The sequence below is a fragment of the Brassica napus genome, chromosome A8 (assembly GCF_020379485.1).
Source record: "Brassica napus cultivar Da-Ae chromosome A8, Da-Ae, whole genome shotgun sequence".
Lineage (NCBI taxonomy): Eukaryota > Viridiplantae > Streptophyta > Magnoliopsida > Brassicales > Brassicaceae > Brassica > Brassica napus.
The window spans coordinates 19078787-19105336 of record NC_063441.1 but is presented as its reverse complement, the minus strand read 5'-3'; the positions used below and the strand labels follow the sequence as shown (position 1 = coordinate 19105336).

Below are 26550 nucleotides of genomic sequence, written 5' to 3'. Positions count from 1 at the left end.
AAAACAGGAGTAACAGACACTCACCAGTAGGTGATATAAGTAAAGCTCAACCAAGCAAAAAACAACAATCCATATTAAAAAAAGATCCAACCAACATACTGGTTTTTGTGGACCAATTCCATGGCATCTCGTCTCAAATCCAGCTTGCTCAAAGCTGTAACCAAAGGAGACATTACTTGTTATCTCCATAGCAGAGTACACTACCAGATTACTGAGACAATTTCAAAGGTCTCTGAGAATATTTCATGAAGTAAAGAGTTGCTATCCAGTCAGCACAAACTGATGGGAGAAAAGGTAAATATGAATCTCTTGCTTAACCCTCATCCCAAGATAATCATAGATCTCGGTGAAGCCACAAGTGCAATTCATTTAACCTACAACAACAAACAGTTGACGTATAACATCGAACAAGCTTGAACCAATAAGAGACTGGACCTAGCACGGAGCAGAACGAGAGCACCCCCAGCCTGTCGAACAAGCTTGAACCAAGAAGAACCACCAAACAATCTTTCAAACGAAAGTAGAGGGAATACCCGAGATGAAACGAACATGAGCACAACCCGGATAGAACACATCAACGAAGACTAGCATCATTTTAGTGAACCCGTCAGAAGACTCGATTAAACACATGCAAAACCATAAATATAAAGCCCTAACCAAAGAGACGACGAATCACCACAGCCATGACCAGGTTCACCATGGTACGCAACAATGACGAACACCAGCAGCGAACAAACCCGCTATTGCAAAAAGAAAATCAAAGCCGGAAAGACTAGAACACAAACTACGAGATATGAGGAAGCAAGGATAGAGATCTGAAGAGCTTCACCAGTCCCCACAAGGAAGATACAAACTTCGAGACTCCATCCCGTTCAGATGAGTCTGAAACCAAGAGAGTGGGGACGACGTCGGCAAGACAAAATGATTGCACCAATCTACAACAAATCAGCTCCAAACTCGCAACCTCTATCTCTACATCTCAAAAACACATAACCGAGATTGTAGATCAAAAGGGAGGGAGAGAGCGACACTCCCGGCGGTGGCGAGGAGCGCCAACCGCCGGAAAAACGAAAAGATTAAGCGGCGGTGGTCTTTAGGAGATAAGATATTCATTCTATCAAATCCCTCGTAGTTCTTCATTATAAATCTTGTAAACCTTCTGTTTGATCAAACAATTTCCATCTGTTGTACACAAACACAAGCAATACATATATATAGATCGTATATTACAAGATATAGTTCTCCTGTATTTGTGTATTAGCTGTGTCGAAATCCGGAGATTAACATGAGAAAGTGTGCAAGTTGTAGCACGGCAAAGATAAATATTTACTTAGTTTTTCTTTTGTTCAATCTTTCCTATCTCTCATCAGCGTCACTCTTGATGTTCATGAATGCAACTATAGCGCGGTGGTTCGAGTTTTCTAGAAAATACATTTTGTAATGGCAACTAGTATTATTACATACAGGCAACTACAAACTTCTCTATATAACAAAAAGACCATTGGCTCTTCACCTCAAGACTAATGTAACAACTAACAACATTGATAACAAAGATCACACCAAAACGGGACGGATGAAACTAATCATAACACTTTTTTTGAAGAGCCTTTTGGTAAAGAACGTACAGGAAGAGAAACCTGCATGGGTTTTGCTTTCGGTTTAAGAGAGTCCCTCCGTGTTTTGGCATCAATCACTCCAGCCTGCTAAAACATAGAAAGTAATGAGACCAGAATATATATATATATATATATATATATATATATATCTACCTTCCTAAGTAAAAAAAGTAAAAAAGAACTTTTGTAAACCTTCGAGTTCTTCAGCAAGCGTGTCTTCTCTACAGGTCTTGCATCAGATTTGAAAAGCTGAACAACGTGAAAATGCATTAGCAAGAGTTTACACACATTAACTACATCTACATGTTTGGTTTGGTCATGTGAGAGAGAGAGAGAGAGAGAGAGAGAGAGAGAGAGATGTTACCTCCTTTTGTTTGTTCTCAGCAGTGTTGTTGCTTTTGAGTCCATAAGATGAAGAACGAATAGCACTAGAACCACTTCTCTTCTCCAGGCAACTTGATTTTGTAGGCCTATTGTTTAGGAAAAGAATCGAACTTTAAGACTTAACATGAGGCGATGAGTTTCCGTAAACCAGGTCACATGAGTTATATATATACCTGCCATTTTCCTTCTGACATGATGGAATACTAGTTGCCTTTGCAGGACTCTGATGTTGAAGTAGCTGATCAGTGGATAATCATTCACAATCGGTGAAAACAAAAAACATAAATGAATATTACCAATATACCTGCTTTTGCTCGTCGACAGAACTTGTGAAGACATAACTCTTTTGGAATGTTTTAAAGGCACGTTTCACAATGTCTTTATCTCCCATTCGCTCCATAATCAATGACTTTCTAGTGCTTGTAAGAGAACTGGGATCAGATGTAGATGGACCAAGACTCATAGACATATGCAACGACTTTGAAGCGGTTTGTTTGTTTCTTAGTAAAGAAGAAGAGACGTTTTCTTTCTTCACCGTAGACAATGGAGTGGTGTTTGAAGCTGGCTTGTACACTCTTGGAGTTGAGGCATTTGAGATAGTTGCTGGTGGTTTCTTTGTTAGTTTCATCATGTTTTTGAACTCCTTGCTCGGTGGAGTTTTCTTACTTGTTGCAATCTTGTTAGTTGTCTGTTTTGTCCTCACCTGATTAGGCTGTAGAGTAATGAAGACACATGAACTAAGCTCTCTGTTTCAACATATCTCAAGAACCACAAGAAAGCTTACCTTAGGAGAGTTTCTTGTAAGGTTGATCACCACATTAACATCCTTCTTGGTTAGTTTTGAGGGTTTCTCTATTTCCATCTTCTTCATTGGCGTTTCATTCGTTTCATTTGATACAACTTTCTCTCCAATTTGTAAAACCTCTTCTGGTTTCTCCTCCATGAGGGCAACCTCTTCTACTATCTCCAGCTTAGGACTATCAAGACTGTTGTCAACTTCTTCCTTCACCTGATCAACCGAGCTTTGACATTCCTTGACAATGATAGTTTCTTCATTAACCTCCTTCACCTCACTAGCAATATCAGTCACATGCTTATCTTCTTCACAAGTGAACTGCCCATTACATTCTTCATCAATTTCGCCTTCCATGCTCCCCTGATTTGTAACGACCGATCTAAAAGAAGCATTCTTGTCCATTTGTTTCTCATGATCAATGATCTCAGCTTTCTTCTCAGCGATCTTCTTGTAATGAGCTTCAAAATAGGCTTTCTTTTGCGCTACGGAACCTGGAGTTGCAAACTTACCAACTTCCTCCAAGTACTTGTTTGGTGAGAAAGCAGAGAACTTCTCCCATGAAAGTATATCATTCTCAAACCTACCAAATGACACCGACACTTGCAAGCTCGGGTTCAATGAAGCCACCGGTTTATCTTCCATCAAACCATAAAGCCCCTTAAAAAAACCATGGACACAAAATCAAGAACCCTCCATCAAAAAGACAATCTTGTCAAGAACTTGGAAGATCTCTACAAGAGAATAAAGACAATAGTACCTTATCGTCAATAGTGGCAACACCAACTTGCATCTCCCCCATTAATGCTCAGCAGAAGAAAACCTTAAAATTCACAAACAAAATCCACAAAATTTGTATCAACCATAAGCCACTTCCATCTTAATTAAAGAAGGATCTAATTGCTACTTTCACTTTTGTAAGTGTTTTTAACACAAGACAAAACCCTTAATTGTAAGCAAACTCAGATTCTTGTCGGGAAGTGTACTTTAAAATGGATAAAGCATTCAAATAATTGAAGTTAAAAAGGAAAGACCCTCAAAAAATCTTCTTGAATGATTGAACACTCTTGAAGGAGAGAGAATCTAAAGAGAAAGAGAAATGAGGATCTACTACAAATTTTACCAGAAAAAATAAGTGAAGATAACCAACAAACAAATGATGATCCAACCTTTTTCAGAGTTTAGATTTCTGCTTCGGGTGGACACACACAACACACAAAAGTTGAAACACAGTTTTGTCTAAAAGTAAAACACCAATGTAGACTTTGACGAGAAAACAGGAAGACCTTCCAGGTATTAAATGCGGATTTAGCAAGTGGAAGACAGAGAAAGATGAAAAGCAAAAATAAGAAGAAGAAGAAGAAGAAGAGATGAGATCAGACTCAGATCATGCAATGAAGACAAAAAAGTCGGTGGGACCAGTTATTGAAATAAAAGTAGTAGTAGTACAAGTGTGGAAGTGATAACTTTCAAGATAGAGATCATAGACAAAAATAAACACTGTGCTACTACTTAAGTACTATACTAATCTCTACTAACACGAGAGTTTGCTTCTTTATTATTCATCGAATTAATTAAAAAACCACCGTCTTTGAACGTGCGGGGGACCAGTACCACAATCTTCTCAAGTCATCGGTTAACTTCAACGCCAACAAGTTGTGGACACAGAAAAAACGTATTTGGGCTTTCACAGCCAAGCCCATTACTAATCACAAAACAACGCTTTGTGTTTATCGTCATGTTGTGCTCATGGTTTGATAACAAAAGCATTTATATGATCCTTCACCAGGTTTATTAGCGAACAAGATCACCAAAATGAAAAAAAAAAAAATTTATCCCCAAAAGTATTTTGTTTTTCGATTTTTTTCAGAAAAAAAAAATTAAAAAAAACAGTCGTAGGACTTTTTTTTTCTCACGCCATCTTTTATATTCCATTGATGAGAATCGACTGGGCAGATCGACCGAGTGATAACGAATCGATCGGTCCCACTGGATCGAGCACCTTCACCGTTTAGTTTTTTTTTCTTCCTGATCTGAGAATTTTTAATGTTTTCTTCTATTTTAATTATTTTAATTATTTATTATATTTTAATACATAACAATTGTTTTGTTAGTTGTAATTTTAAATTTATAATGGAAATTAAAAGCATTATTGTTATTTTAAAAATAATTAACCTAATGTAAATATGAGATCAGTCTAATGGGATATAATCACCAATTTTTTTTGCCTAAAAACAATTTTCCTCAAAAAGTAACATAAAAAAAGTAAAGAAGAAGAAAAAAATACGACAGAAGAAATATCTAAAAAAAACTTTTAACATACTGTAAAATACAGGTTCTAGCCACATGTCTAATTTTTAATAGTTCAACTTTTGTTAAAATTAAATTGTCATTATTTAACTAAAAAAACACTAAGATAATAATATTTTATAGACTACATATTGAAAGTGGAGTTCTACCCGTTAAGTATGCTAATTAAATGCTTGAAATGTAACCAAAGTCGTCCATAGCGTCAACCCCATTCCTCTCTTCTCTAAGTAGTAACACAATGCAAGACCGAGTCAACCATAAGACTTGTCAAGCTAAGACAAACAGAACACAAGTCGTCCATAGCGTCAACCCCATTCCTCTCTTCTCTAATCTATATAAATGCTTGAAATGTAACCAAAGTGATCATTACTCACCGGTATTAAGATGGCGGCTTCTATACTCTCGTCCATCATTTTCTTCCTTCTTTTTATCATACCTTCACTTTTTGTTGATGCTCATATGGAACACCGTAAATTAAGTGAGTCTATACATAATACATCTATAAGATAATAGACTAGTTTTGAATCATTTTCTGTTTACTTTATTAGTTAATTCATAACTTCATATATAGCTTAGAGACAAATTATCATCCAACGTGCATTGACTTGGCGCTCTATATGTCATGTGTAATGTAGGTGGTACAAAAGAGACGATGACCATGAGGAGGAACTTGGAAGGAAGTGGGCACGCCAATTCCAAAATTGCAACTCCGGGGAGCACGTCACGGCACTCCGGACAGAAAAACATTCAACATAAACCGTCCAAAACTCGTCCTGATCAGTTGAAGTCACGCATAAGTTACGAAGGTACCGATACCACTAAATGTTCTTATTATACTAAAAATATAGACAAAATGATTATGACTTTAATATATTTATAAATAATAGCAAATTGATCGAAAATAGTGGGTTTATACTGAATTATATTGGATTATGACCGTAGGCAATCATATGTTTCTTATCATAATTGTTTACAGCCCTTAAAAGACCACAAGTACCATGCACCTCTCGCTACCGATGTCACCGTTCAAGTACAGCTCAGCCTCCAAGCTCTTCCAACAATATTCGTTCCTAATCCTAAGGCACACACACGTGCTTAGTATATAATTCTGTGCTTATTATTCATTTGTTTGCAAGTGTAAGAAACTAGATCCTTGTATTTCCTATAATATCTGTTCTAATTCTTCAGCATGCCCTTTGTAACCTTTCTTTTCATAAAATTTCATTATATTCACCGAACGACTTTAATAACACACTTTTAAGCCATTGGTCAGGTTTGTATATAATAGAATCGTTTTGGTATTGACCATATAAACCAACCATCCACCTTTATGAAATCGTTATGTCTTTCAAGACATATAAGATGATCAAACCCAAGATGGTAACTCTCGACTCATCTTTAAAAGAAACTGCAGGACTTGCAACATAGTCCTCGTAGTTTATACAAATATCACATAAGGGTCCGTGCTTTCTCACTCAATTATAGTCTACGATGCTCAAGGCAACCACATATCAAATTTCAGTGGAAGCAACAACATCGCTAACACCCAAGATCATAACATTAGACAATTTAGTCTCTCACCTTCAAGCCAGGAACATAGTCTCCACGCTTGAAATACGCTGGAGACTTAGCCGACCTCCATGTAGCCGTTCCCATTCCATCTACATCATCAAACTCTTTATGGTTATTCCGACAGAACATAACAAAAAGGAGTCAACTTTTTTTGTGTTAAATGTTGCAGAACAGTACATGAGTGAGTGAAAAGGACTTGGCTTTTACAACACGTGTAACAAAAAGATCTTCATCAAATAGTCTTTGTTTCTTTTTTTTTTGGTCGAGACAATAAGAGCCAAATCCCGAGAAAAAAACTCAATTTCATTCTATCTGTTGTTGTTTTTTCTCTCTCTGTTGTTGTTGTCTCTGTCAAGTTGGTGAATGAACAAGTTTGCTTTGTTTTGGTATGATCTTCCAGTTTGCAAGTCTTTTGAATGAAGCATCTCGTTGCTCAAAAAAAAAAAAAGAATGAAGCATCTCATCTACTCTTTGGTTATCACAGAGAAATGCTCAAGCAATTTCTTGATATATTGACAAGTTAACGAGAATAATCACTGAAAGGTGTATTATTGACTCTTATGATAATTAAAATATAACAGGTTTAAATTTATATTTTAATTATCATAAATCTATCTTATTAAAACTCAAGTACAAAATTGGAGTGTTTGGAGACTTGAATAGGATTATTAAAAAAATTTGGAGTGTTTGGAAACATGAATTGTAGTCTTTTAAAAAAAATTAATTTTGTTTGGAAACAAGGATAGTAGTATTAAAAAAAAAGTAATGGGCTTATGTAATTAAGAAAAATTAAAAGTCCATCATATTATAAGAAACTATCTATCTGGGCCAGATTTAAAATATACGAAAACGGGTCAATCTAATTGCCTAAAACTTTTTCTTTTCTAAACTAACCATAAAACAAAATTTAAACTTTATACACATATTTCAAATCAAAATAATAATTTAAAGTTGATTTATATCAAAAATTGATTAAAAAATAATACATATATTCAAAAATGGATTTTTACTAAACTATTTTTCAATAACTATTATAAAAAAATGTTGTCAATATATATAATAAAAATACAATACAAAGCCCAATTTGAAATACCAACTCAAATTATGGTTTTTATATTTCATATTAAGTTTTAAAAATATAATATATGTAATTATTTATATGATGGTACGGATAAAATACTATTAGTTATATGATTACTTATATGATGGTACGTATAAAATACGATTAATTATATGATAACAGTATACGATATATAATAATGAATAGGGATGGGATTTCAGGCACCCATACGGGTTTGGTTCTGATCGGTTTGTGTTTCGGGTTTTCGGGATCAAAGATTTAAGCCCTGTTAGGATGTTTCTAAATTTTGATTTGAGTTTGATTCGGATCTTTGCGGGGTTGGTTCGCGTTTGGATAACCCATTTAAATTATTTTTAAAGTTTTAAATCATTATCTATTTTAAATTTCTCAAAATCTTTAAATAAAATAATATATTACCTATAAATTTGAATAACATATGTCAGAATACCTTACCTTAACATATCAATTGGCTTGATTTAAAATTTGGGATACGGAATCAATAATTATTTTAAGTATTTTTGGTGATTTGAGTATACTTTAACTATTGCAGATATTTACTTTTGACTATATATATATATATATATTTTCAAGTTTTAAACCAATTTAAAAATATCATTTTTAATGTTTTATATACGTTAAATCTAAAAATAATTAATATATATATATATATAAGTATATAAATCTATTTTTTAGATAAATTCGGGTACTCAAATACTTCGGTTCGGATCAGATTTGGTTCTCTAAATAACAAATTTTTGAATAATTCGAATATTTAATTAATTTATGTTCGGGTTTGGTACTATATTTTCGGATCGGTATCGGTTCTGTTCCTTGGATTCATTTTGTAAAACTCTAATATTTACATGAAAAACAAATATAAACATATTTTTCAAAATATATACCCGCGCGCCTGCGCGGGTCAAAATCTAGTAGTATATTATAGATAGCGATAAACATATCATAAGATATTGTTGTATAACACATTTTTGTAGATCTTTCGATTTTGTGGATCTCCTATATATATATATATATATATTTTTTTTTTCTTTCCAAAATATAAGATTTTTTTTTTAATCAGCAAAAAAAAGAAACAAAAACTATAGTACTATCATAGTATTCCACCTATTTATATAAACTGAAGCGATTGAAATAACATAGCAATCCCTCCTTCACGAATTGGACCATTTGACGAAGCTGGCAGAAAGCAATTCAGCTCCACAAGCAAATCGGGATGATCCCAAAACAGTATGCCAAACTGAGATACCACATAATATAATAAAATAAAGACTAAGAAAATAATTGCAACATTGGGAAAACTTTTAAAAGAGAAGAAAAATACAAAATTGTATAACACAATGAAGACTTACTCGATGGTAAACATCAATGATGGACTTGCTTCTACTTGTGAACATGTTTAAATTGTGTAGAAATGCTTTATGTACATGAACATCATTGCCCTTAAACCTTGCCTTGCAAATAAAAATAATTTTTTTTTAAGAGAGACACGTAAAAGAAAATAAAAGTGGAACAAAAGCAAGTGTTAATTAGCACATAACTAAATGTTGTATATATTTTCACCTTAACCTTGGCAAAACTATGTGCTTTTATGATGGTAACAGGTTTCTCCTTCTTACGCTGGAGTGTGGTTTTATTATAGTCAGAGGATAAGAATGTACCAAACCCCAAAATTAACTCTTGATGACCTTTGAACACTTCCTTCAACCTCGTTACAGCACCTTTGAACATTTCCTTCAAAAGGTAAAAATAATACAAATGTGTACCATATATAAGGGTTGTGGAAAACAAAGAATTGAATTGTTGCATAAATACATGTGATCTGACGGTAATAATAATCTTGAGAACATAAATTATGAACACATACAATCGAACATGGCATCCAGTCTCCATATGATTGAACTAATCACTAAGACAAAGTAATTGAATGTGTCGCCTGCCATAGATTTATAGATGTCTGCATATTAAGAAACTGCATAGGTTACATAAATAATTACTTCATAATAATAATATTAATATATCTAATTATAACTCTCTACGAGTACTTACATAATTTAAAATGTTTATATTCCAATGATCAAACTTTGGTTATATTTTTCTTTTTATTTTATTGATTTCCGATGAAAAGTACATAACATTTGTGTAGTTCCTCTTACGTATTTGCATCAAGTAGAGAAGCTTATTGGGGCACACGCTATACAGATTTGGTCTTTGGGGTCATAATGGGACAACACAATCAACACATGGACGATTCCTTGTACATGAACCAAACTCTATTAAATCGTCCACAACACAATTCCATTGGTAGATGCATGCATCATCTCATCCAAAAAAAGATAATTTCTCAATTTTTTTTTAATGCAAGAAGAAATATGGACATGTGCAAGTGTTCCCTAGCAAGGAAAACATAGATGCAAAGTTATGAGAAATAAGTATAAAATTGTGGGAGTCTGTTGTCCATATTTGAGCTATGTCCATGTGAAAGCTCTTCTCTTATCTTTCCCAGCTTGTATTTTTATTTGTAGTTTAGCTTTGCAACTTAGTCAAATAACATTACTAACATCAACATCAACCATCGTCGATCAAAACGAAACTCCTCTTTTGCCCTCTGCCCATTTTTCTGTTCCCGCATCTTATAAGTTTGCAAGATAAATTACTTTTGAGGATAGATGATTATAATTATTTAATTAGTGTTTCAAAAATGTATGAAACGTTGCAACAATTAAAATACCATAGCTGTTTCGTTTCTTTCGAATGGTGCATACTCGGAGTTTCTGGAACCTTTACAGTCTGATCATTAGTTATGTACTTATGTAGTCTTATCATCATGTTACAAAAAAAAGTATAGTCTTATCATCAATTTCATATATATTGGCAAGCATAACATTTTTATATGACAAATAATAAACGTAATTTGATGATATTTATAAGAATGTAATTGAAATGACGTAAGTAACGTGGCTTTAGATCTATAACAAAATTTTACAATAGCTCAATTTTTGTTACAAGCCATGTGTATTATATGTTTGATTTATCTGTAAGTGAACAAGCTTGAATGGTTCGACATTTCAAAAGAGTCCAGGAAGAAAAAGACATTGGAGCACTGATGGATGCTTTTGACCTTTTAACTTAATTACATGTCGTCGTAATAGAAACAAAAGTGTGTTATACCCCCTGCCACCTTAATTAGCTGAGCCATCATTGCTCAAGTATTTGGATGATTTGATGTTTAATATTATAAAATATTGAACTTGATGCCCCACGAACCGGTTTGATACTACCAAGTACGATCTTATATCAGTTCGGTTTAGCTCTACCAAATATCAACAAAATCAAAAATGAAAAGAACACGTCGAGGGGCGAGAAAAGGCCAGAAAGAGTGAAGCCATAACGAATTAAACAATGGTCGGACGAAAAAAAGTCACATGGGACGTGTATTTTCCCAACATATTAAAACGTAATGAAAGTGATCATTCCTTTGTTCCTCCATACTCTCTCAGTGTAATCAAGTCACGTGCTCGTCTGCCCAAGCTGCCTGTTCTCTCCATCTCCCTTCACATGATTTCCCTTAATGTTTCTCTCCATCTTTCTCTTCGTATTTACTTTTATTCCCACTCTTGTTTCTTACCATTTTTTTTACCAAATTGATTATTCAAAATAATATAATAACGTAATTAGATCATTAATCCATTACACATTACGAAAATAAATGCGCTTTGTCGTTTTTATATCATATGTTAAATTAAATAATCATGGCCATTAGTTGAAAAAACAGAAATATGATGATTAATATCTCTGATAAGAGAGCATCATTGATACTCTGAACAAGTCAAATGTCAAACAGAATTATAGAGCACAGCATATCATATTCAATTTGTCTTAATCACTTAATTAATTACTAATATTTCTGTAATCTTGGAACTGTTCAAAGGTTCGCCAGTTAGGATATGTTCCATTGCCTGTCAGTTTTTTTTAATTTAATTTAAATTTCTTGTCGTAATCTAAAATAATTATTAGGTATTGGTAGTAATGCATTTGCTATTGTTGAATCAAAATCATTGATTTTGTTTTCGCCAACATTTCATTCGAATTTGTAAATATCACATATATATATATATATTATAGTTTACTTTTTGTAAGGATTTAACACGACATCAAAAAGGACAGAATCTTTCTGACCTACACTATTATCTGTAAGAAAAACAAAACACACCAATGACGATTTCTTCAAATCCAATTTAGGTTCAGAATGGTGAGTATGAGTTGAGCGGTGCGCAATAAACGATTTAATTGTGATGCGGTTCTAACAGTTATAAATATATATATATATAAGATATATATAAAGATTTTTGTATAACTGCGGGGCAGGAAGCGGGTTACCATTGGATTCGAAGCCTTAGATTTATAAAGATTATTATTTTTTGTTAGTAATAATAATCTGATAATAAAATATTATTTAATTATTTATCGACATCTCTCTCTAAGTTAGTATTTAAAAAAAACACATTACCCAACCAGAGTTTTATCTGCCGCCATATTAACACGTCCTTCAGAAATCTCAAACCAGAGACTCAAAAACAGAGTAAACATGTCTGTTAACGGACGATTCCCGGCGAGTCCGCCGGTTTCTTTATCTCCGGCGTCTTCCTCTTCCCCGAGTTCTCACTCCCAGTCTCCCCCTGACCTGAAGCAACGAGTCATCGCTTGCCTCAACAAGCTCGCCGACCGCGACACCTTATCTCTCGCCGCGGCGGAGCTCGACTCCATCGCCAGAAACCTCACTCACGACTCCTTCGCTTCTTTCCTCAACTGCATCCACAACACCGACTCCTCATCTAAATCTCCGGTGAGAAAACACTCCGTCGCCGTCTTGTCGCTCATGTCTCGCCACCACGGCGAGTCTCTCTCTCCTCACCTCTCCAAGATGGTCTCCACCGTCATCCGCCGTCTCAGAGACCCCGACTCCTCCGTTCGCTCCGCCTGCGCCGCCGCTACCGCCGACATATCCGCTCACGTCACGACGCAGCTGTTCGCCTCCGTCGCGAAACCGCTTATAGAGACGCTGATCCAAGAAGGCGACTCGAACGTGCAGACCGGAGCGGCGGTGTGCTTGGCGGCGTCGGTGGAAGCCGCGACGGACCCTGAACCGGAGCAGTTGAGGAAGTCTCTCCCGAAGATCGGGAAGCTGCTAAAGAGCGAGGCTTTCAAGGCGAAGGCGGCGCTTTTAAGCGCCGTGGGTAGTATCATCACCGCCGGTGGCGCTGGAAGTAAACCGGTTTTGGATTGGTTAGTTCCGGTTTTGGTTGAGTTTCTGAGCAGCGAAGATTGGGCGGCGAGGAAAGCCGCGGCGGAGGGGTTGAGTAGAGTCTCGGCGGCGGAGGAGGAGTTGGCGTGGGAATACAAGAAAGCTTGCACGGCGGCTCTGGAGAGCAGAAGGTTTGATAAGGTGAAGAGTGTGAGAGAGACTATGAACAGAGCGTTGAGTCAGTGGAAAGAAGTGGCCAATGATGTAGACGAAGCCTTGTTGTCTCCATGTACATCTTCCAACATTGACGTTGGTTTCAAGTCTTCAAGATTAAAGAAGTCAACGCCTATGATCAAGAGGTCAACGCATAGATCATATGTAGCAACTAGACAACAAAAAGAGAATCTTCCAAGAAGGAATGTGACCGTGTCAGTAGCTTCTAGGGAGGAGGAGAAGGTGAAGTCAGGGGGAGCAGATACAATAATCAAACATACAATCTCTGAGAAAAGCAAGGAAGATAAGAAAGTGCATGTCTTTGGTTGTGGTTTGAGGTCTGGCTCTAGGGTGGCACCATGCAGTGAGGATGGTGATGATTCTTGTGATTCTGTTGTCAAGAATGGTAAAGATGGTGTTGATGAGATCAGAAAAGATAGTGAGGAACTCTCTTTGATACGTGAGCAGCTTGCTATGATTGAGAACCAGCAGTCCAGTCTCTTAGAGCTACTTCAGGTATACATAATTGGTCTTTAAATGTTAGATAAAATGTTTGGTTTAGGAATGTTATAGATGGGTCAAACCTCACTGAAATACTTTTGGATGTAGAAATTTATGGGAAGCTCACAGAGTGGGATCCAGTCTCTGGAGTCTCGAGTAAGCGGTCTAGAGATGGCTTTGGATGAAATATCATGCGATCTTGCGGTTTCAAACGGGAGAGTACCTAAGACTAGTAGCTGTGGAGGGGAGAGTTGTTCAAAACTACCTGGTGCAGAGTTTTTAAGTCACAAGTACTGGAGAAAAGCAGAGGAGAGACCAATGCAAACCAGAAGCACAGCCAGTGAAACGGCTGCGCATGAGAACAGTTTGGACCAGGGGATGCAAAAGAGAGGTTCTGTTTTTCAAAAGAGTTCAGGAAGAAACCAGTTTCAAGACTCTATGCATACAACACTACAGAAACCAACAACCAGGTAAAACCATTTTTTAGTTGCTTTCCTCGGTGGTTAGCTTGTTTGTATATTCAGATTGTCTACTTGAAGTAAAGGAGAGAGAGTGCACATAAGTAATTGATTATTTGTATTAATAGGGGAAGAGAGTGATGCGGAGATTGAAGTAAAATAGAAGCTGACCAGACTGACACAGACGGTGACAATGAAAAATCCAAATCTCATATTCGATGCTTTGCTTCAACCGCATGTTTGACTTGTCTACTCTCACACACGTCATAGTAAGCTTTCTCTTGTAAAAAAGAAGAAGAAATAATCTAATAATTTAATCAGCGAGTGAATCAATAGAGCTTCAAGGATTAAATGCATGTGAATAAAAATGATTTTTATTGTAATGTGTCATTACTCATTAGAGTTATCTCAAAACCATGGACAGAGAGAATGTCTAGATTTGTGTTTACTCTGTCTTATCTAATACTAAGATCTTCCGGGAAGACAAGAATTTAGTGGTTGCTATATGAAGAATTGGGACAATACACATACTTCACTTCAATCCATTTGCCAAGTCAAAAATTAAGTGATCAGCTACTGTATTATATCCCAAACGTGTTTTGAGGTCTCTTTTCGGGCCGCCCCAGTTGGGCCCATGTTCGGAGATTAACTTTGGTTTGGTTGTAACTTGTGGACCACGCATTGTGGAATATTGTGATATTTGAATTTCAAGCGTGAATAAAATTTATTGAGTTTTGCCATTGTGGTACGGACATAAAAAGGAAAATAACCAAAACACATTGGTTCCAAACTCGTAGCGGCAAATGTTTGGGAACAATAATCAACTATAAAATAGACAATAAACAAACAGGCAATGAAGATTGTTCAGATGTGTAAGTTAATCCCAACTCTCTCAATAAACGCAACTCAGGTTTACATGTCTCTTATCAGGGTTGATCCCACTCTTGCCTTTGGAAGGGCGTGGGTGATCTTAGTGCTTGATGGTTCCCATTTCTTTAGTTGAGAAATGAGAAGCTACCATATCCCACCATTCATTTGATCATCAGACGTTTTGTGTGCATACGTTTGATCATCAGATCATCATTACTCTCTGCATACACCGTGGGCTAGCTACTATATTTTGATTTTGTCTCTGAGTTGTTTGACTCAGTATGGATAATAACATGTGCATGTGGTGGATGAACAAATTATGGGCGCTATGATTGAAGATATAAGAAGTGATAAACAAGAAAAAACAAAAGCTGGGAGAACGGAATGAAGAATGTTGCTGGATTTATTGGTTTTAATGTAATCATTCGGAAAAGAAGAGCCCAACAAGAATAACATACAAGAAGAGGAATAAAATGATGAATGTATAATTGTAATGGAAGACACATTCCTCTCTTATCGTTTTTCTTGTACATCAATCATTAGTTATAATCTTATAAGTTATATATATATATATAAAAGAAAATAAGGGAGAGAACAAAGGAACATGATTCCAGCTATTCTAAGCAACTTCTCACTATCTTAAACCCTCTACCTAATCTCCACGTTCCTCATTCCCAAATCTGGTAACCTTTCTTCTTTTAATTTTTTTTTTGATCGAACCTTTCTTCTTTTAATTATGACTCATTACAGAATCAATCAATATACGATTAAAAAGATCAGCACTCCGATTAAACAAACTATGTTTGCTTTGCATAATTGATAATCAGTTCGATTTATATACCTAATTCATCCCACTTTCTTCCTAGTATATATTGCATAGGAATACAATACTAATCTCACAAAACACACGTAAACACGTATCAAAGTCAATGATACATTAAAAGATGAAATGAAATACTGGGAGTCGGTTATATACGACAAACTTAACAACAAAATATCTCATATACCAAACGACACAAAACAGTTTACTATACCCTAAGCAAAATTTTATGTTCTTCTTGAAACTCACCGATCGAATGAACGTTGCTACTGAGGTCGGCAACACGAGATGGATGAATAGCAATCACCCTCAGCGTCACATTCATCAAGACCTACCTTGTAATAGGACGAAAGAAGCTGATATTATTTATTTAACTAAGAGACATCACTTAATAGATTTTCTACTTTGCATTGTAAACTACTAAATTAGCTAACAATCCAAAAAACGGCAATAAAAAAATATTATTTTAAATTTCGAAATAGTGATGAGTTTGTTGTCGAACATACTTATTAGTGACAAAACGTGATCTTCACCAAGTTTTGTTTTACCAGAACATGTTTAACTTCTGAAGAAGAAATTAAAGATAGTAGTATATTATATGAAGGAATTAGATCGATCAAAGAATTATACTGAAATATGTAATTATGTTTTTTTAATTCGGATGTCAAACATTCAAACTCATCAACCATACTTTTCCACACCGACCTATTGTTTAGCTACACACATAAGCAGCCTTGATAATTCAATCTCAATCATGCATTGTGCCAACAAGTTTGGTCCTCTCCTCCGGCGAATCTTTGAAAACAATTGATATTGATTTCCGTAAAAATCTAAAAGACCACGCAACACAACTATCAGAGAAGAATCATACATCTCTCCTCTTCTTTTTTTTCAAACCCAAAACATTTAACAAATTAAAAAAGTTTCTAGAGTAGTCCACGTTGTTATAGCATCATCATCTTTCTCACATTCATTATTAAACTAGCAAAAATCATTAAGCCATTAGAAAATGACGTAAACACTCCTTAATTAATTAATTAACCAACCCCAAATGTAGGAAAATGATTAGGACTAATCGGTGGCTTCCAATATTATTCAAAACGACGCCGCTTAACGCAACTCATCACAAACCGATTATTTCAAAAAATATATATTCCCTACTTTACTTCTACTCTTACAAAGTACTTTTGTCTGCCGGCGCAAACACCAGATCTCTCCTCCCGAGTTAAACACCAGTTATTAAAGCAACCTGTTCTGTTCTAACCAACCCGGAAGAAAAAGTTTCGATTTTTATAAAACTTTAGTGGAGAACGAAGAAGATGGAGTACGAGAATGGGAAGAAGAGGAAAGTTCGAAACAGACAGCAACAATTAAAACCACAGTTCTTGTCTCCAAGGTATCTAACAATAAGCCTCTGTTCTTTCTTCGTCTTGCTCTTCTTCTTATCCTCCAACCGAATCTCCGTCCGTTCCGATTCTCTGAGACCCTCTCTTCGTCTCCCTGCTCTCTCCGTCTCATCTTCAATGGACCGTTCCCTTCACGCTAGATTATTCCCTCCATTGAGAGTCGAAGACAGAGTCCAGTTCCCAGACCACCTCCTTCTCATTCTCTCGACCAAAATCGAGAAAGGCGTGAAGAAAGACTTAGTCTGTGTTTACCACGGAGGAAGAAAGGAAGAGACTTTGGCTTTGCCGTCGATCTCTAGCGACGAACTCGACGAGTTCAGATCGATAGTTCGATGCCCAAATGCTCCTTTGAACTACTCTTCCTCTGTTAATATCCAATCCCGTGGAGATACGAGAGAGAGTGAGAAGGTTCATGATTGGTCAAAAGTTGTTTACGACGCGGTGGTTGACGCCGACGGCGACGGAGACACGGTGGTTGTGTTTGTCAAAGGGTTGACTCGAAGACCCCACAAGGAGTCAGATCCTTCTAACTACAAATGCCATTTCGAGACACGTGTCGAAGTTTTACTCACGCAAGCTCTCGCTGCGGCGCAAGAGGTAGTGAGGTGTGTTTTGCCAGAGAGCTTGAAGCTAAATCCGGAGCCGTTTCGTGTGAGTGTGAGTGTAAGAGTAAGAGGAAGATCCACGCCTGCTTTACCATCCGTCGCGAGAATCTACGGTTCAGATTCCATCGTGAAGGTGAAGAAGAAGCATGAGCTTTGCGTTTGCACGATGCTATGGAACCAAGCTCCCTTCTTGCGCGAATGGATAATGTACCACTCGTGGTTAGGCGTCGAGCGTTGGTTTATATACGACAACAACAGCGACGACGATATTCAAGAGGAGATTAAATTGCTTAACTCGGAGAGTTACAACGTGAGCCGACACGTTTGGCCGTGGATCAAGACGCAAGAAGCTGGTTTCTCTCATTGCGCGGTTAGAGCTAAAAGTGAATGCAACTGGGTCGGGTTCTTCGACGTGGACGAGTTCTACTACTTCCCTACGCATCGCTCTCAAGGCTTACCTAGCAAAAACGCTTTATCCTCTCTTGTGTCTAACTACACTTCGTGGGGTTTGGTTGGAGAGATTAGAACCGAATGTCATAGCTACGGTCCGTCCGGTTTAACCTCGGTTCCGTCACAAGGCGTGACGGTGGGGTACACTTGTAGACAAGCGAACCCGGAGAGACATAAGTCTATAATCCGACCAGAACTGCTGACGAGCTCGTTGCTAAACGAAGTACATCATTTTCAGATGAGGGAAGGTGTGGGGCATGTGAGTTTGGTGGAGAGCGTTGCGGTTGTGAACCATTACAAGTACCAAGTGTGGGAGACTTTTAAAGCGAAGTTTGAGAGGAGAGTGGCGACTTATGTTGTGGACTGGCGAGAGAATCAGAACCAAGGGTCTAAAGACCGAGCTCCGGGGCTAGGGACGGAGGCGGTTGAGCCGGTGGATTGGAAGAGACGGTTCTGTGAGGTTTGGGATACTGGTTTGAAGGATTTGGTTTTGTCGAGTTTTGCTGATCAAGTGACTGGCTATTTGCCTTGGCAGAGGCAACTACAAGAATGATGACTTTAATTCTTTTTTAGTTGGGTTCTGAGGTTAACTTCAGGTGTACATTTGACGAGTATACATGCCAACACGACATTAATAGTTTACTTATTAGTTATTTAATTGGTTCTTTTTTGGGGGAGTTGAAATGGTTACTAATGTTTTGTTTCTTAAGAGTTTTTTTACCACATCTGTAAATCTTGGTGACACTGAAAATTTAAGTTGTTTTTTGGGGGTTCTTTGTTAGTTATACCACTTTTCTTATTTTTTAGTGTTCTTGTTTTTCTTCTGTCCTGCTTGCTGTAAAGTTCTGTACATTCGTTTAGGTCATTAATTTAATCTTTGGAATGTATGAAATGAGAAAGATTGATTGTGCCTTGTTTCTTAATTGGATGCAACAAAGCTAACAAGTTCTTGGCATTTGATCTTGGAGTTAATAATTGAATAAGCTTTTGATTCGACTGTCAATATTAAATTTTAAAGTTATGCATTGGATGGCATTTGGTCTTGTGTTGTGATGATATATTTTGGATGAATTGTGGGGTTATAAGGAAACGTTATGTTACTGTCACTTATCTTTGAATAATGCCATCGCCTTTCACCATTTCCTTTTGATAACATGCTGGTCTCTCTTCTTTGATACTGTGACAACAAGCTGTGAAAGTCAACTATTTGTTATTAAGTTGATTCAAGACTTTGAAACTAAAATCCCTTCAGTCTTGACATCACTTGGCAAGATTATTAACTTAACAGCCTGCTACTTACGTTCAGTTCTAAAAGAATGCTCAGGAAATCATGGGAAACAAAGAGTCTCCTCTTTTTGTTTTTTTTATATTGATTGTAAAGGAAAGTTAAAGAAGCAAACAAGCTTGAGAATAGTTTTTCAAGGAGGAAATTGAAAAAAAAAACGTACAAATAAAACACACAATGTCTCCAAATACGAACAACACTTTTCTTTTGTCTTTTTTTTGTTTTTGTATTAGCACCTGTTTGAGTGCAGTTTCTTAACTTCTCAGTGGTAGCATATCATGTAACAGTAGAACCACCTTGTGAGCTGGCTTCACCGTCTTTGCAAGGCCCGAAAAAGTTGGCAAGTTTCTGAGAAACGGTTTGCATTGTCTGATCCGTCACACAGTCACTTTCTTCGGCTCCCAAATCATCATCCCCCTCGTAAACCAGATGGATCCCATGCATCTTTAGGTCAGCGTCTTGTTTGATCAACATCTTCTGTTTGATCACCTGTATGGTGTACCCTTCTTTCAACATCGAAACCATTGGGTAGTGCTGCGAGTACCGGCAGATGTGAAGCTGATCATCACTTGTCCTCGGCCCTCCAGTGAGGTTCAACGTGTGGTTGACCAAGACTTTATCAAGTTGGAGAATTTGGGCTTGAATCCCCAACACATCAGGGACATGGAAGTCATCTTTGCTTTGTTGGCTAACAGACACAACAACAGCAATGATTACGCCTTTCAGCTCTCGGTTCGGCTGAGCTATATACCTGACTGGTCCTTGCGAGAACCAGTGTGGGATTTTGTCTCCAGGCACGCTCAAGTTCCTCAGCATTTTCAAAGAAGCCTGTAATGAGAAAGAGAAGCAAGTTGTTAGTTTAAGGTAGTTGAGATTCTGAGGGAGTGTGTGGGAATCATCACCTTGGAGTCGGAGAGTCTTTCCTTTACATAAGCGGAGCAATCGGAGTTACAGCCGCTCATGTATAACCGTTTTAGAGCCTTCAAGTGCTCTAGTCCCGGAATATCATTCACGTTCTTACAGTTTGTGAGGTTGAGTTCTTGCAACAGCGTCAGCTTCGAAAGGTTGGATACACTCTCCAATGACAAGCAGTCTGCTAAGTTAAGCTTCTCCAAGTTACAAGGAAGAGGAGGAAGACAGGTGAGCTCTTGGCAGTCATACAATATAAGCTCTTTGAGATTTGTTAACTTCTTGAGGCTAGAAGGAAGACTGTGGAAATAATTATTCCCAAGGTTGAGTATCTTCACAGATGTAAGCTTCTCAAAAACATCAGGGATTTTACCAGTGATTCCCCAACTACGAGCATCAACTTCCTCAAGGGACTCGAGATTTGAGAAAGAGTCTGGTATTACAAAACTCTTTGTACTACCTTGAGTATCACTTCTAAAGAGAGGTCTCTTCAGCATTTTCAACGTCATTAGTTTAGAGAGGTTTCCAAAACTTTCTGGCAACTCCACCACCGAAGTTTCCTCCATGTACAGATGATAAAGAGACTTCAAGTCTCCAAATGAGTTAGGAAGCCTCTTGAGCTTCTTACACTTGTTCATTTGGAGTAGTACTAGTTTTTCGAGTTTTCCGAATTCTTCAGGCAGTTCTTCAATGTCAGAGCCTGTAAGGTATAAGCTTTGGAGTGTGTCCATACCTCCTATTGATTTAGGCAGAAACTTGAGGGACTTGCAGTTCCTCAGTTCAAGTTTCTGAATAAAGCGCAGGTCACCGGTCTCTTCTGGTAGAGTTACTATTGGAGTGTGATCCAACTCAAGTTGGAAGAGATTATTTAACATACCAATGGAACTCGGAACCTGCTTCAGTGATTTGCATCCTCCAGCTGAAAATTCAGTCAAAGATTGTAGTGGTCCAAGGTTTAGAGGCAGCTCCTCCACTCCACTTCCATTGATGAAAAACTCCTTCAATGATATTAGCTTGTTGATAGTGTCAGGAATCTTAGTAAGGGATGTGCAGTGCATCAAATGCAGCTTCTTGAGATTTATTAGTCCTCCAATAGAGCTTGGAAGGGTTTTCAGTGCAGTATCACTAAGATCTAGCTCCTCCAGTGATGTCAATGCATCCAGGTCATCAGGTAGCTCTTGAATAGATCTGCAGCCAAATAGACTAAGCTTTTCAAGATTTTCAAGACCACCAATAGATTCTGGTAAGTTCTTTATCGCAGTTCCATCAAGAAGAAGCTCTTTCAAGCATGTCATGGCACCGATGTTTTCTGGCAACACACTCAGATTTGAACAGCCAGAGAGGAAGAGTTTTTCAAGATGCTTCAGTCTAGAAACATCCGCAAGAATCTCAGTAAGATTTGAACAGTAACTGAAGTCCAGGTGAAGCAATTTACTCAGATTGCCAACTGAACTAGGAACCTTCACCAGAAGCTTGCATCCCTCGAAAACAAGCTTCTCTAAGGCCTTATGGTTTGACAAATCAGGAATGGCTTCTAAGCTGTGGCAGCCGCGCATATTTACAACCTTCAAGTTCTCATCCTCCTGTCCAAAGTAGAGAGGGTTTTAGCACCAGTAACACTTTTTAACTCAAAACCATGGTAGAGGAAATTAAGAAAACTTTACCTTCTTGAACCATAAAGTCTGGACTCTTCTTATTCCACTCTCTGAAAGATCAAGAACAGCTAGTTGCCCAGAAAGAAAAACAGATGGAACGTCTTTCAATGGGCAATCTCTCCATTGTATCCACTTGAGTTCAGATGGGAGAAGCTTAAGATCTCCTTCAAGCTCCACATGATTGATCTGAAGAAGTCTCAGCTTCTTCATTGGTGCAAAAGGCTCTATGGGGATGGTGATTTCAGAAGTTTTAGTCTTTTCCTCTTCTGGAAACTTTACAAACATATTCTTCACGTAGCTAACCGCAGAGCTGATGCCTGGATTGTTTTGTAGATTGCTCGATGCTATTTCAACTGCAGTTGCATGCCTCACAAACTTCTTTTTGAAGTCTAATACAATTCCTCGGATGGATGTTGTTCCCTGTCATACCATTATCATGTTAATAGAAGCCAAATTTACAAATACTATAATTGCTGTAGATTAGAAAAATACCTTCATGTAGTTTAATACATTCATGATTTCACCACGATCCCAGAGTCTACTTCTCATTTCAGGATCCTCACGGCTTTCATTAAGGACCATCTGCATTCCCATGTCTCTGATCTGATCATGCATCCAAAGAGTATTGTCTTTGTCTGACAATACCTTAACAAGAGACTTCTGTCTGAGGACAGTGAGAGCAGCCTCAGCGTTAAGCCCACAACCTTTCAGTACGTCCATGACTTCCTCTTTGGCCATCTCCATTTTAAGGAAGAGACACGCAATGTCGAGGAAGACTGTCTTCATTTCATCGTCTAAAGATTTGAAACTCAGCGCGAGAACACTTTGGAGATCGCCTGGTTGGGTATTTTCCAGCTTCTCTAGTTCAGTTAGCCACTCATCTTCCTTCTTGTCGTACATATGCGAACCAAACACTTCAACAGCAAGTGGCAACTTCCCCGTTATCTTGACAATCTTCTTTGACAACTCCAACAGCTTCTCTGTTGGTTTTTCTTTCCGTAGTGAATGGAAACTAAACAGCTTCAAGGCCTGCACCTCAGTCAAGCAGTTAACCTCATACTTTTGGCTCACAGAGAGCCTACTCAGAATCTCTTCATCTCTGGTTGTAATGATGATAACACTTCCTTTACCATACCAACTTCTTTCACCAACCAGCGCATCAACCTGGTCTACGTTATCAACATCATCTAAAACCGCAAGAATCTTCTTCTCACGAACTCTCCCTCTTATCTTGTCCCGGCCACTGTTAACATCTTCTATTTCAGGTACCGAACCGAATAGTGACTTGATGAAAGTCTTCTGTAGATTGAGCAAGCCGTCTGATGATTCTTGTCTAACGTTAGAGATGAAACATCGGTGGTCCTCAAAGTTCTCGAGGATCAGGTTATAGAAGCGTTTAGCAAGTGTAGTCTTCCCAATACCACCCATACCGTGAAGTCCAAGGACTTGAACGTCACCAGTGGATTTCACGTCCACAAGATCCATCAAATCCTCCACACGTGTTTCCAGCCCGACCGTGTACTCTCCAACTTTCTCAGGTGTGTTGCTCACTTGAGCTAAAACCTTCTTCACCACAAGCTTTATCATGTCATCCTCATCCTTAACCTGATCAACCGTCCCTTCTCTGCAAAAAAAAAAAAGAAACAAAAATTCAAACATCTTAAAACTTCAGTTAATCTTCTATGTCTACATGGAGATGCAACATTGCTTATTTGTCTCCAAGGTCCCGATATATAACTGCTCCAAATTAAACATAACTTTACAGTTATTGGTAACAACGACATTAACCTGTCTAACTTTAAAAATTAGAGCTTAAATAAATAAAAAATCACTTTGCAAATAATAGTATGAGAATAAAACAGAGTCCTATGAACATCGAAAACCTGTTGTCGTTATATGGTATACCTGTGTTTGTAAACATATCCAGCTAGATTTCCAACTAATTCCATAGCTTTTCTCCATCTCTGTACCTCTTCCTTGCTAAATATTTTCTTGTGTTCATCAAAATCTTTCTTGAAATGATCGTTCTGTTTGCGTACATGAGAGGGATCGACCTTGTAAAAGATCGGCAAAATGGGACGATCCAGAGACGTTCCGAGATCGCAGAGCGTAGCTAGCTCATCTAGGCACGATCGAGAGTCTGCGTAGTGTTGGGTGAAGACGACGACGGAGGCAGCTGAGTCCTCCATGGCTTTGAAGAGGCGTTTGTTGTTCTCATCAGTCCCTCCTCCTTGCTCCATACCTTCGTTTCGGAAGACACGGACCTCTTTTCTCAGCGCGTTGTGGAGACGCTCTGAGAAGTCGTCTTCTTCGGATCGGAAACTGAGGAAGACGTCGTGCTTGTACCTATGCGGCGGCTTCGAAAGAACGGAAGCCTCCATCTCCGATCTCTTCCTCCAAGTCAAAAACTGTAAAAGATCAGATCTCTCTGCAATCACTACTCCATGGGGTTCGATTTCGTGCTCTGAATCGACGGTTGTGAAAAGAGGAGCTCACGCAACTATGTGGAGAGTCTCATGATCAGTTTTTCCACAGGATCGAGAGAGAGTCTCCAGAAATTTGGATTTGATCTTGCTTGATTGACTACAAGATGAAGACGACGACAAAGCACCTTTTGATGATTTTGGGAAGACGGCGACAAAATTGCATTTTTTGGATTTTTTTTTTAAAATTAAATTCATTAAATAAATGCCCCCTACTCATTGACTTTTAGCTACGGGACCAATTCTGAAACCGTCCACACTTCCCATTTGAACTCCGGAAACTATTGTTAAACCTTTCAAATAATATTTAAAATTTTATTCTGTTTTAAGAATCTTACCGAAATGTAAACTTTATAAATGAAAGAGTACATATCATAATAAAGTGAGAATTATGTCATTTTTTTTTTCAAAATCAATGTACTAATGACATATGACAAATTATTTATCATTTAATGACTAAAATATCTCACTTTATTTTAAGATAAAATATTTTCAGCTCATGCCAGATAAAGTCATCGCATTGACTTTTAGCTACGGGACAATTCTGAAACCGTCACACACTTCCCATTTGAACTCCGGAAACTATTGTTAGACCTTTCAAACTTTATAAATGAAAGTGTACATGTCATAATAAAGTGAGAATTATGTCATATTTTATTATTTTTCTTTCAAAATCAATGTACTAATGACATATGACAAATTATTTATCATTTAATGACTAAAATATTTTATTTTAAGATAAATATGGATTTGGTTAGTTTGATCAGAAAGATCCAAATTATTGAAAAAAAATTGGTTAAAGAGTGAAAAGATCTCGTTTTCAGGAGAGATGCAAAGATGGCTTTAATAGTAGTAGTAAAATGGATACTTTAATTAAAAATTCCACAGTTTATATAGTAAATTAGATTCAATTTCACTGAAACTCTTCTAAATCAAATGAGTTATAAGGATCTATCAAATGTAAACCACTAAATATGGGATTCAAATAATTAATTATATAACATTCCCTCCATTTCTTAAAAAATGCTGTTTTAAAATTTTCTTTTGTTTCATAAGAAATCACTTTACATTTTTAGTGCAGAATATATTCGGTTTCACCTCTGTTATATTAATTAGAGAGAGAGAAAATAAAGTAAATAAAAAAATTTGAATGATTTTTTTCAATATATGTGAGAAACTCTCAAATGATAATTGTCTGAAACACACCAAAACCAATGTCTCTGCCGTCTGGTTGAGGAGTTGGGATGCTAACTTACTAAAAAAGATAATGCCAACACTATATTCAATCTCGATAAGGTTTGTTGTTCCCGACTTATGTTCTATTTCAATTTGTCAAGAGAGTTATTACTGAAGTGATGAATCTCTTTTTCAGGGTGCTATGGAGATGAAAATAAGGATTCTTGTTGACTTGGTATCACAGACTCTAGCGGCCATGATCAACAATAAAACGGTTTGGGAGATGCGTGCATCCTTTAACCTCAAGGATGACGTGACTTCATATGTGGAACGGGAGTGGCGAAGGAAACATGAATGGGCCTTTGAGTCGGATCCGCTTCCAGCAGTTGAAGAAGAAGGAATGCCCACTATCTATTTTCAGCTCATGCCGGATAAAGTCATCGCATTGACTTTTAGGTACGGGACAAAACTGAAACGTCACACACTTTCCCATTTGAACACCGAAAAAGCGAAAACTATGGTATTCTAATAATTGTATGTACAAAGCTAAAATGTTCTAGCTCTTCTACTTTAGCATTTGGTCTAATGCCATAGGCATCTACGAGATGCCTTTAAGCTTTCGAATTTTGGGATTTTTGTTTTTGTTTTTTTTTCTAGTTTTCAAACTTTCAAATTTTAAGAATATAAATAATTCGCTAATCAC

At 37.2% G+C, this 26550-nt stretch overlaps 5 protein-coding genes across 11 annotated transcripts; 3 read left to right on the top strand and 2 right to left on the bottom strand.

Moving 5' to 3' along the window:
* Nucleotides 1–1411: 1411 nt before the first annotated feature.
* On the bottom strand, nucleotides 1412–4349 carry LOC111199825 (protein WVD2-like 7). 7 transcript variants are annotated; one of them, XM_048738019.1, is made up of 8 exons: nucleotides 3963–4349; nucleotides 3554–3616; nucleotides 2785–3453; nucleotides 2305–2712; nucleotides 2174–2238; nucleotides 1981–2086; nucleotides 1770–1865; nucleotides 1412–1703 (listed from the first exon to the last, which is right to left on the bottom strand). In XM_048738019.1, the coding sequence occupies exons 2-8, from the start codon at nucleotides 3593–3595 to the stop codon at nucleotides 1584–1586; spliced, it is 1506 nt and encodes a 501-aa protein (XP_048593976.1). In that variant the 5' UTR covers nucleotides 3596–3616; nucleotides 3963–4349; the 3' UTR covers nucleotides 1412–1583. The 7 variants fall into 7 exon arrangements, with proteins under 7 accessions (XP_048593976.1, XP_022545988.1, XP_022545989.1 ...); XM_022690267.2 differs by having other exon boundaries at nucleotides 1809–1865; nucleotides 3963–4341; XM_022690268.2 differs by having other exon boundaries at nucleotides 1412–1700; nucleotides 1809–1865; nucleotides 3963–4328.
* A 1123-nt stretch (nucleotides 4350–5472) lies between these two features.
* On the top strand, nucleotides 5473–6368 carry LOC106407058. Its single transcript, XM_013847840.3, has 3 exons — nucleotides 5473–5581; nucleotides 5739–5909; nucleotides 6080–6368. Exons 1-3 carry the CDS (start codon nucleotides 5488–5490, stop codon nucleotides 6175–6177), a joined length of 363 nt encoding a protein of 120 aa, XP_013703294.2. The 5' UTR covers nucleotides 5473–5487; the 3' UTR covers nucleotides 6178–6368.
* Nucleotides 6369–12211: 5843 nt separating this feature from the next.
* Nucleotides 12212–14618, top strand: LOC111199824 (TORTIFOLIA1-like protein 4). Its single transcript, XM_022690266.2, has 3 exons — nucleotides 12212–13745; nucleotides 13839–14200; nucleotides 14317–14618. The coding sequence occupies exons 1-3, from the start codon at nucleotides 12360–12362 to the stop codon at nucleotides 14327–14329; spliced, it is 1761 nt and encodes a 586-aa protein (XP_022545987.1). The 5' UTR covers nucleotides 12212–12359; the 3' UTR covers nucleotides 14330–14618.
* Nucleotides 14619–16870: 2252 nt separating this feature from the next.
* On the top strand, nucleotides 16871–19262 carry LOC106361954 (glycosyltransferase family 92 protein At1g27200). Its single transcript, XM_013801767.3, has one exon. It carries the CDS (start codon nucleotides 17198–17200, stop codon nucleotides 18890–18892), a length of 1695 nt encoding a protein of 564 aa, XP_013657221.2. The 5' UTR covers nucleotides 16871–17197; the 3' UTR covers nucleotides 18893–19262.
* A 405-nt stretch (nucleotides 19263–19667) lies between these two features.
* On the bottom strand, nucleotides 19668–24976 carry LOC111199823 (disease resistance protein RPV1). Its single transcript, XM_022690265.2, has 5 exons — nucleotides 24094–24976; nucleotides 22681–23812; nucleotides 22198–22608; nucleotides 20527–22116; nucleotides 19668–20452 (listed from the first exon to the last, which is right to left on the bottom strand). Exons 1-5 carry the CDS (start codon nucleotides 24567–24569, stop codon nucleotides 19901–19903), a joined length of 4161 nt encoding a protein of 1386 aa, XP_022545986.1. The 5' UTR covers nucleotides 24570–24976; the 3' UTR covers nucleotides 19668–19900.
* Between the last annotated feature and the right edge of the window lie 1574 nt (nucleotides 24977–26550).

What these genes read in the sequence shown, in the direction of transcription:
- LOC111199825 (XM_048738019.1), bottom strand. Translation starts at nt 3,595, where the DNA reads ATGGGGGAGATGCAAGTTGGTGTTGCCACTATTGACGATAAG. An exon ending in TTACAAGAAACTCTCCTAAG is followed by an intron (nt 2,713 to 2,784) that starts GTAAGCTTTCTT and finishes ATTACTCTACAG; the next exon opens with CCTAATCAGGTGAGGACAAA. An exon ending in TGTCAGAAGGAAAATGGCAG is followed by an intron (nt 2,087 to 2,173) that starts GTATATATATAA and finishes CCTAAACAATAG; the next exon opens with GCCTACAAAATCAAGTTGCC.
- LOC106407058 (XM_013847840.3), top strand. Translation starts at nt 5,488, where the DNA reads ATGGCGGCTTCTATACTCTCGTCCATCATTTTCTTCCTTCTTTTTATC. An exon ending in TATGGAACACCGTAAATTAA is followed by an intron (nt 5,582 to 5,738) that starts GTGAGTCTATAC and finishes TGTGTAATGTAG; the next exon opens with GTGGTACAAAAGAGACGATG. An exon ending in GTCACGCATAAGTTACGAAG is followed by an intron (nt 5,910 to 6,079) that starts GTACCGATACCA and finishes AATTGTTTACAG; the next exon opens with CCCTTAAAAGACCACAAGTA.
- LOC111199824 (XM_022690266.2), top strand. Translation starts at nt 12,360, where the DNA reads ATGTCTGTTAACGGACGATTCCCGGCGAGTCCGCCGGTTTCTTTATCT. An exon ending in GTCTCTTAGAGCTACTTCAG is followed by an intron (nt 13,746 to 13,838) that starts GTATACATAATT and finishes TTTTGGATGTAG; the next exon opens with AAATTTATGGGAAGCTCACA.
- LOC106361954 (XM_013801767.3), top strand. Translation starts at nt 17,198, where the DNA reads ATGGAGTACGAGAATGGGAAGAAGAGGAAAGTTCGAAACAGACAGCAA.
- LOC111199823 (XM_022690265.2), bottom strand. Translation starts at nt 24,569, where the DNA reads ATGGAGGCTTCCGTTCTTTCGAAGCCGCCGCATAGGTACAAGCACGAC. An exon ending in GGATATGTTTACAAACACAG is followed by an intron (nt 23,813 to 24,093) that starts GTATACCATATA and finishes TTTTTTTTGCAG; the next exon opens with AGAAGGGACGGTTGATCAGG. An exon ending in ATGTATTAAACTACATGAAG is followed by an intron (nt 22,609 to 22,680) that starts GTATTTTTCTAA and finishes ATGGTATGACAG; the next exon opens with GGAACAACATCCATCCGAGG.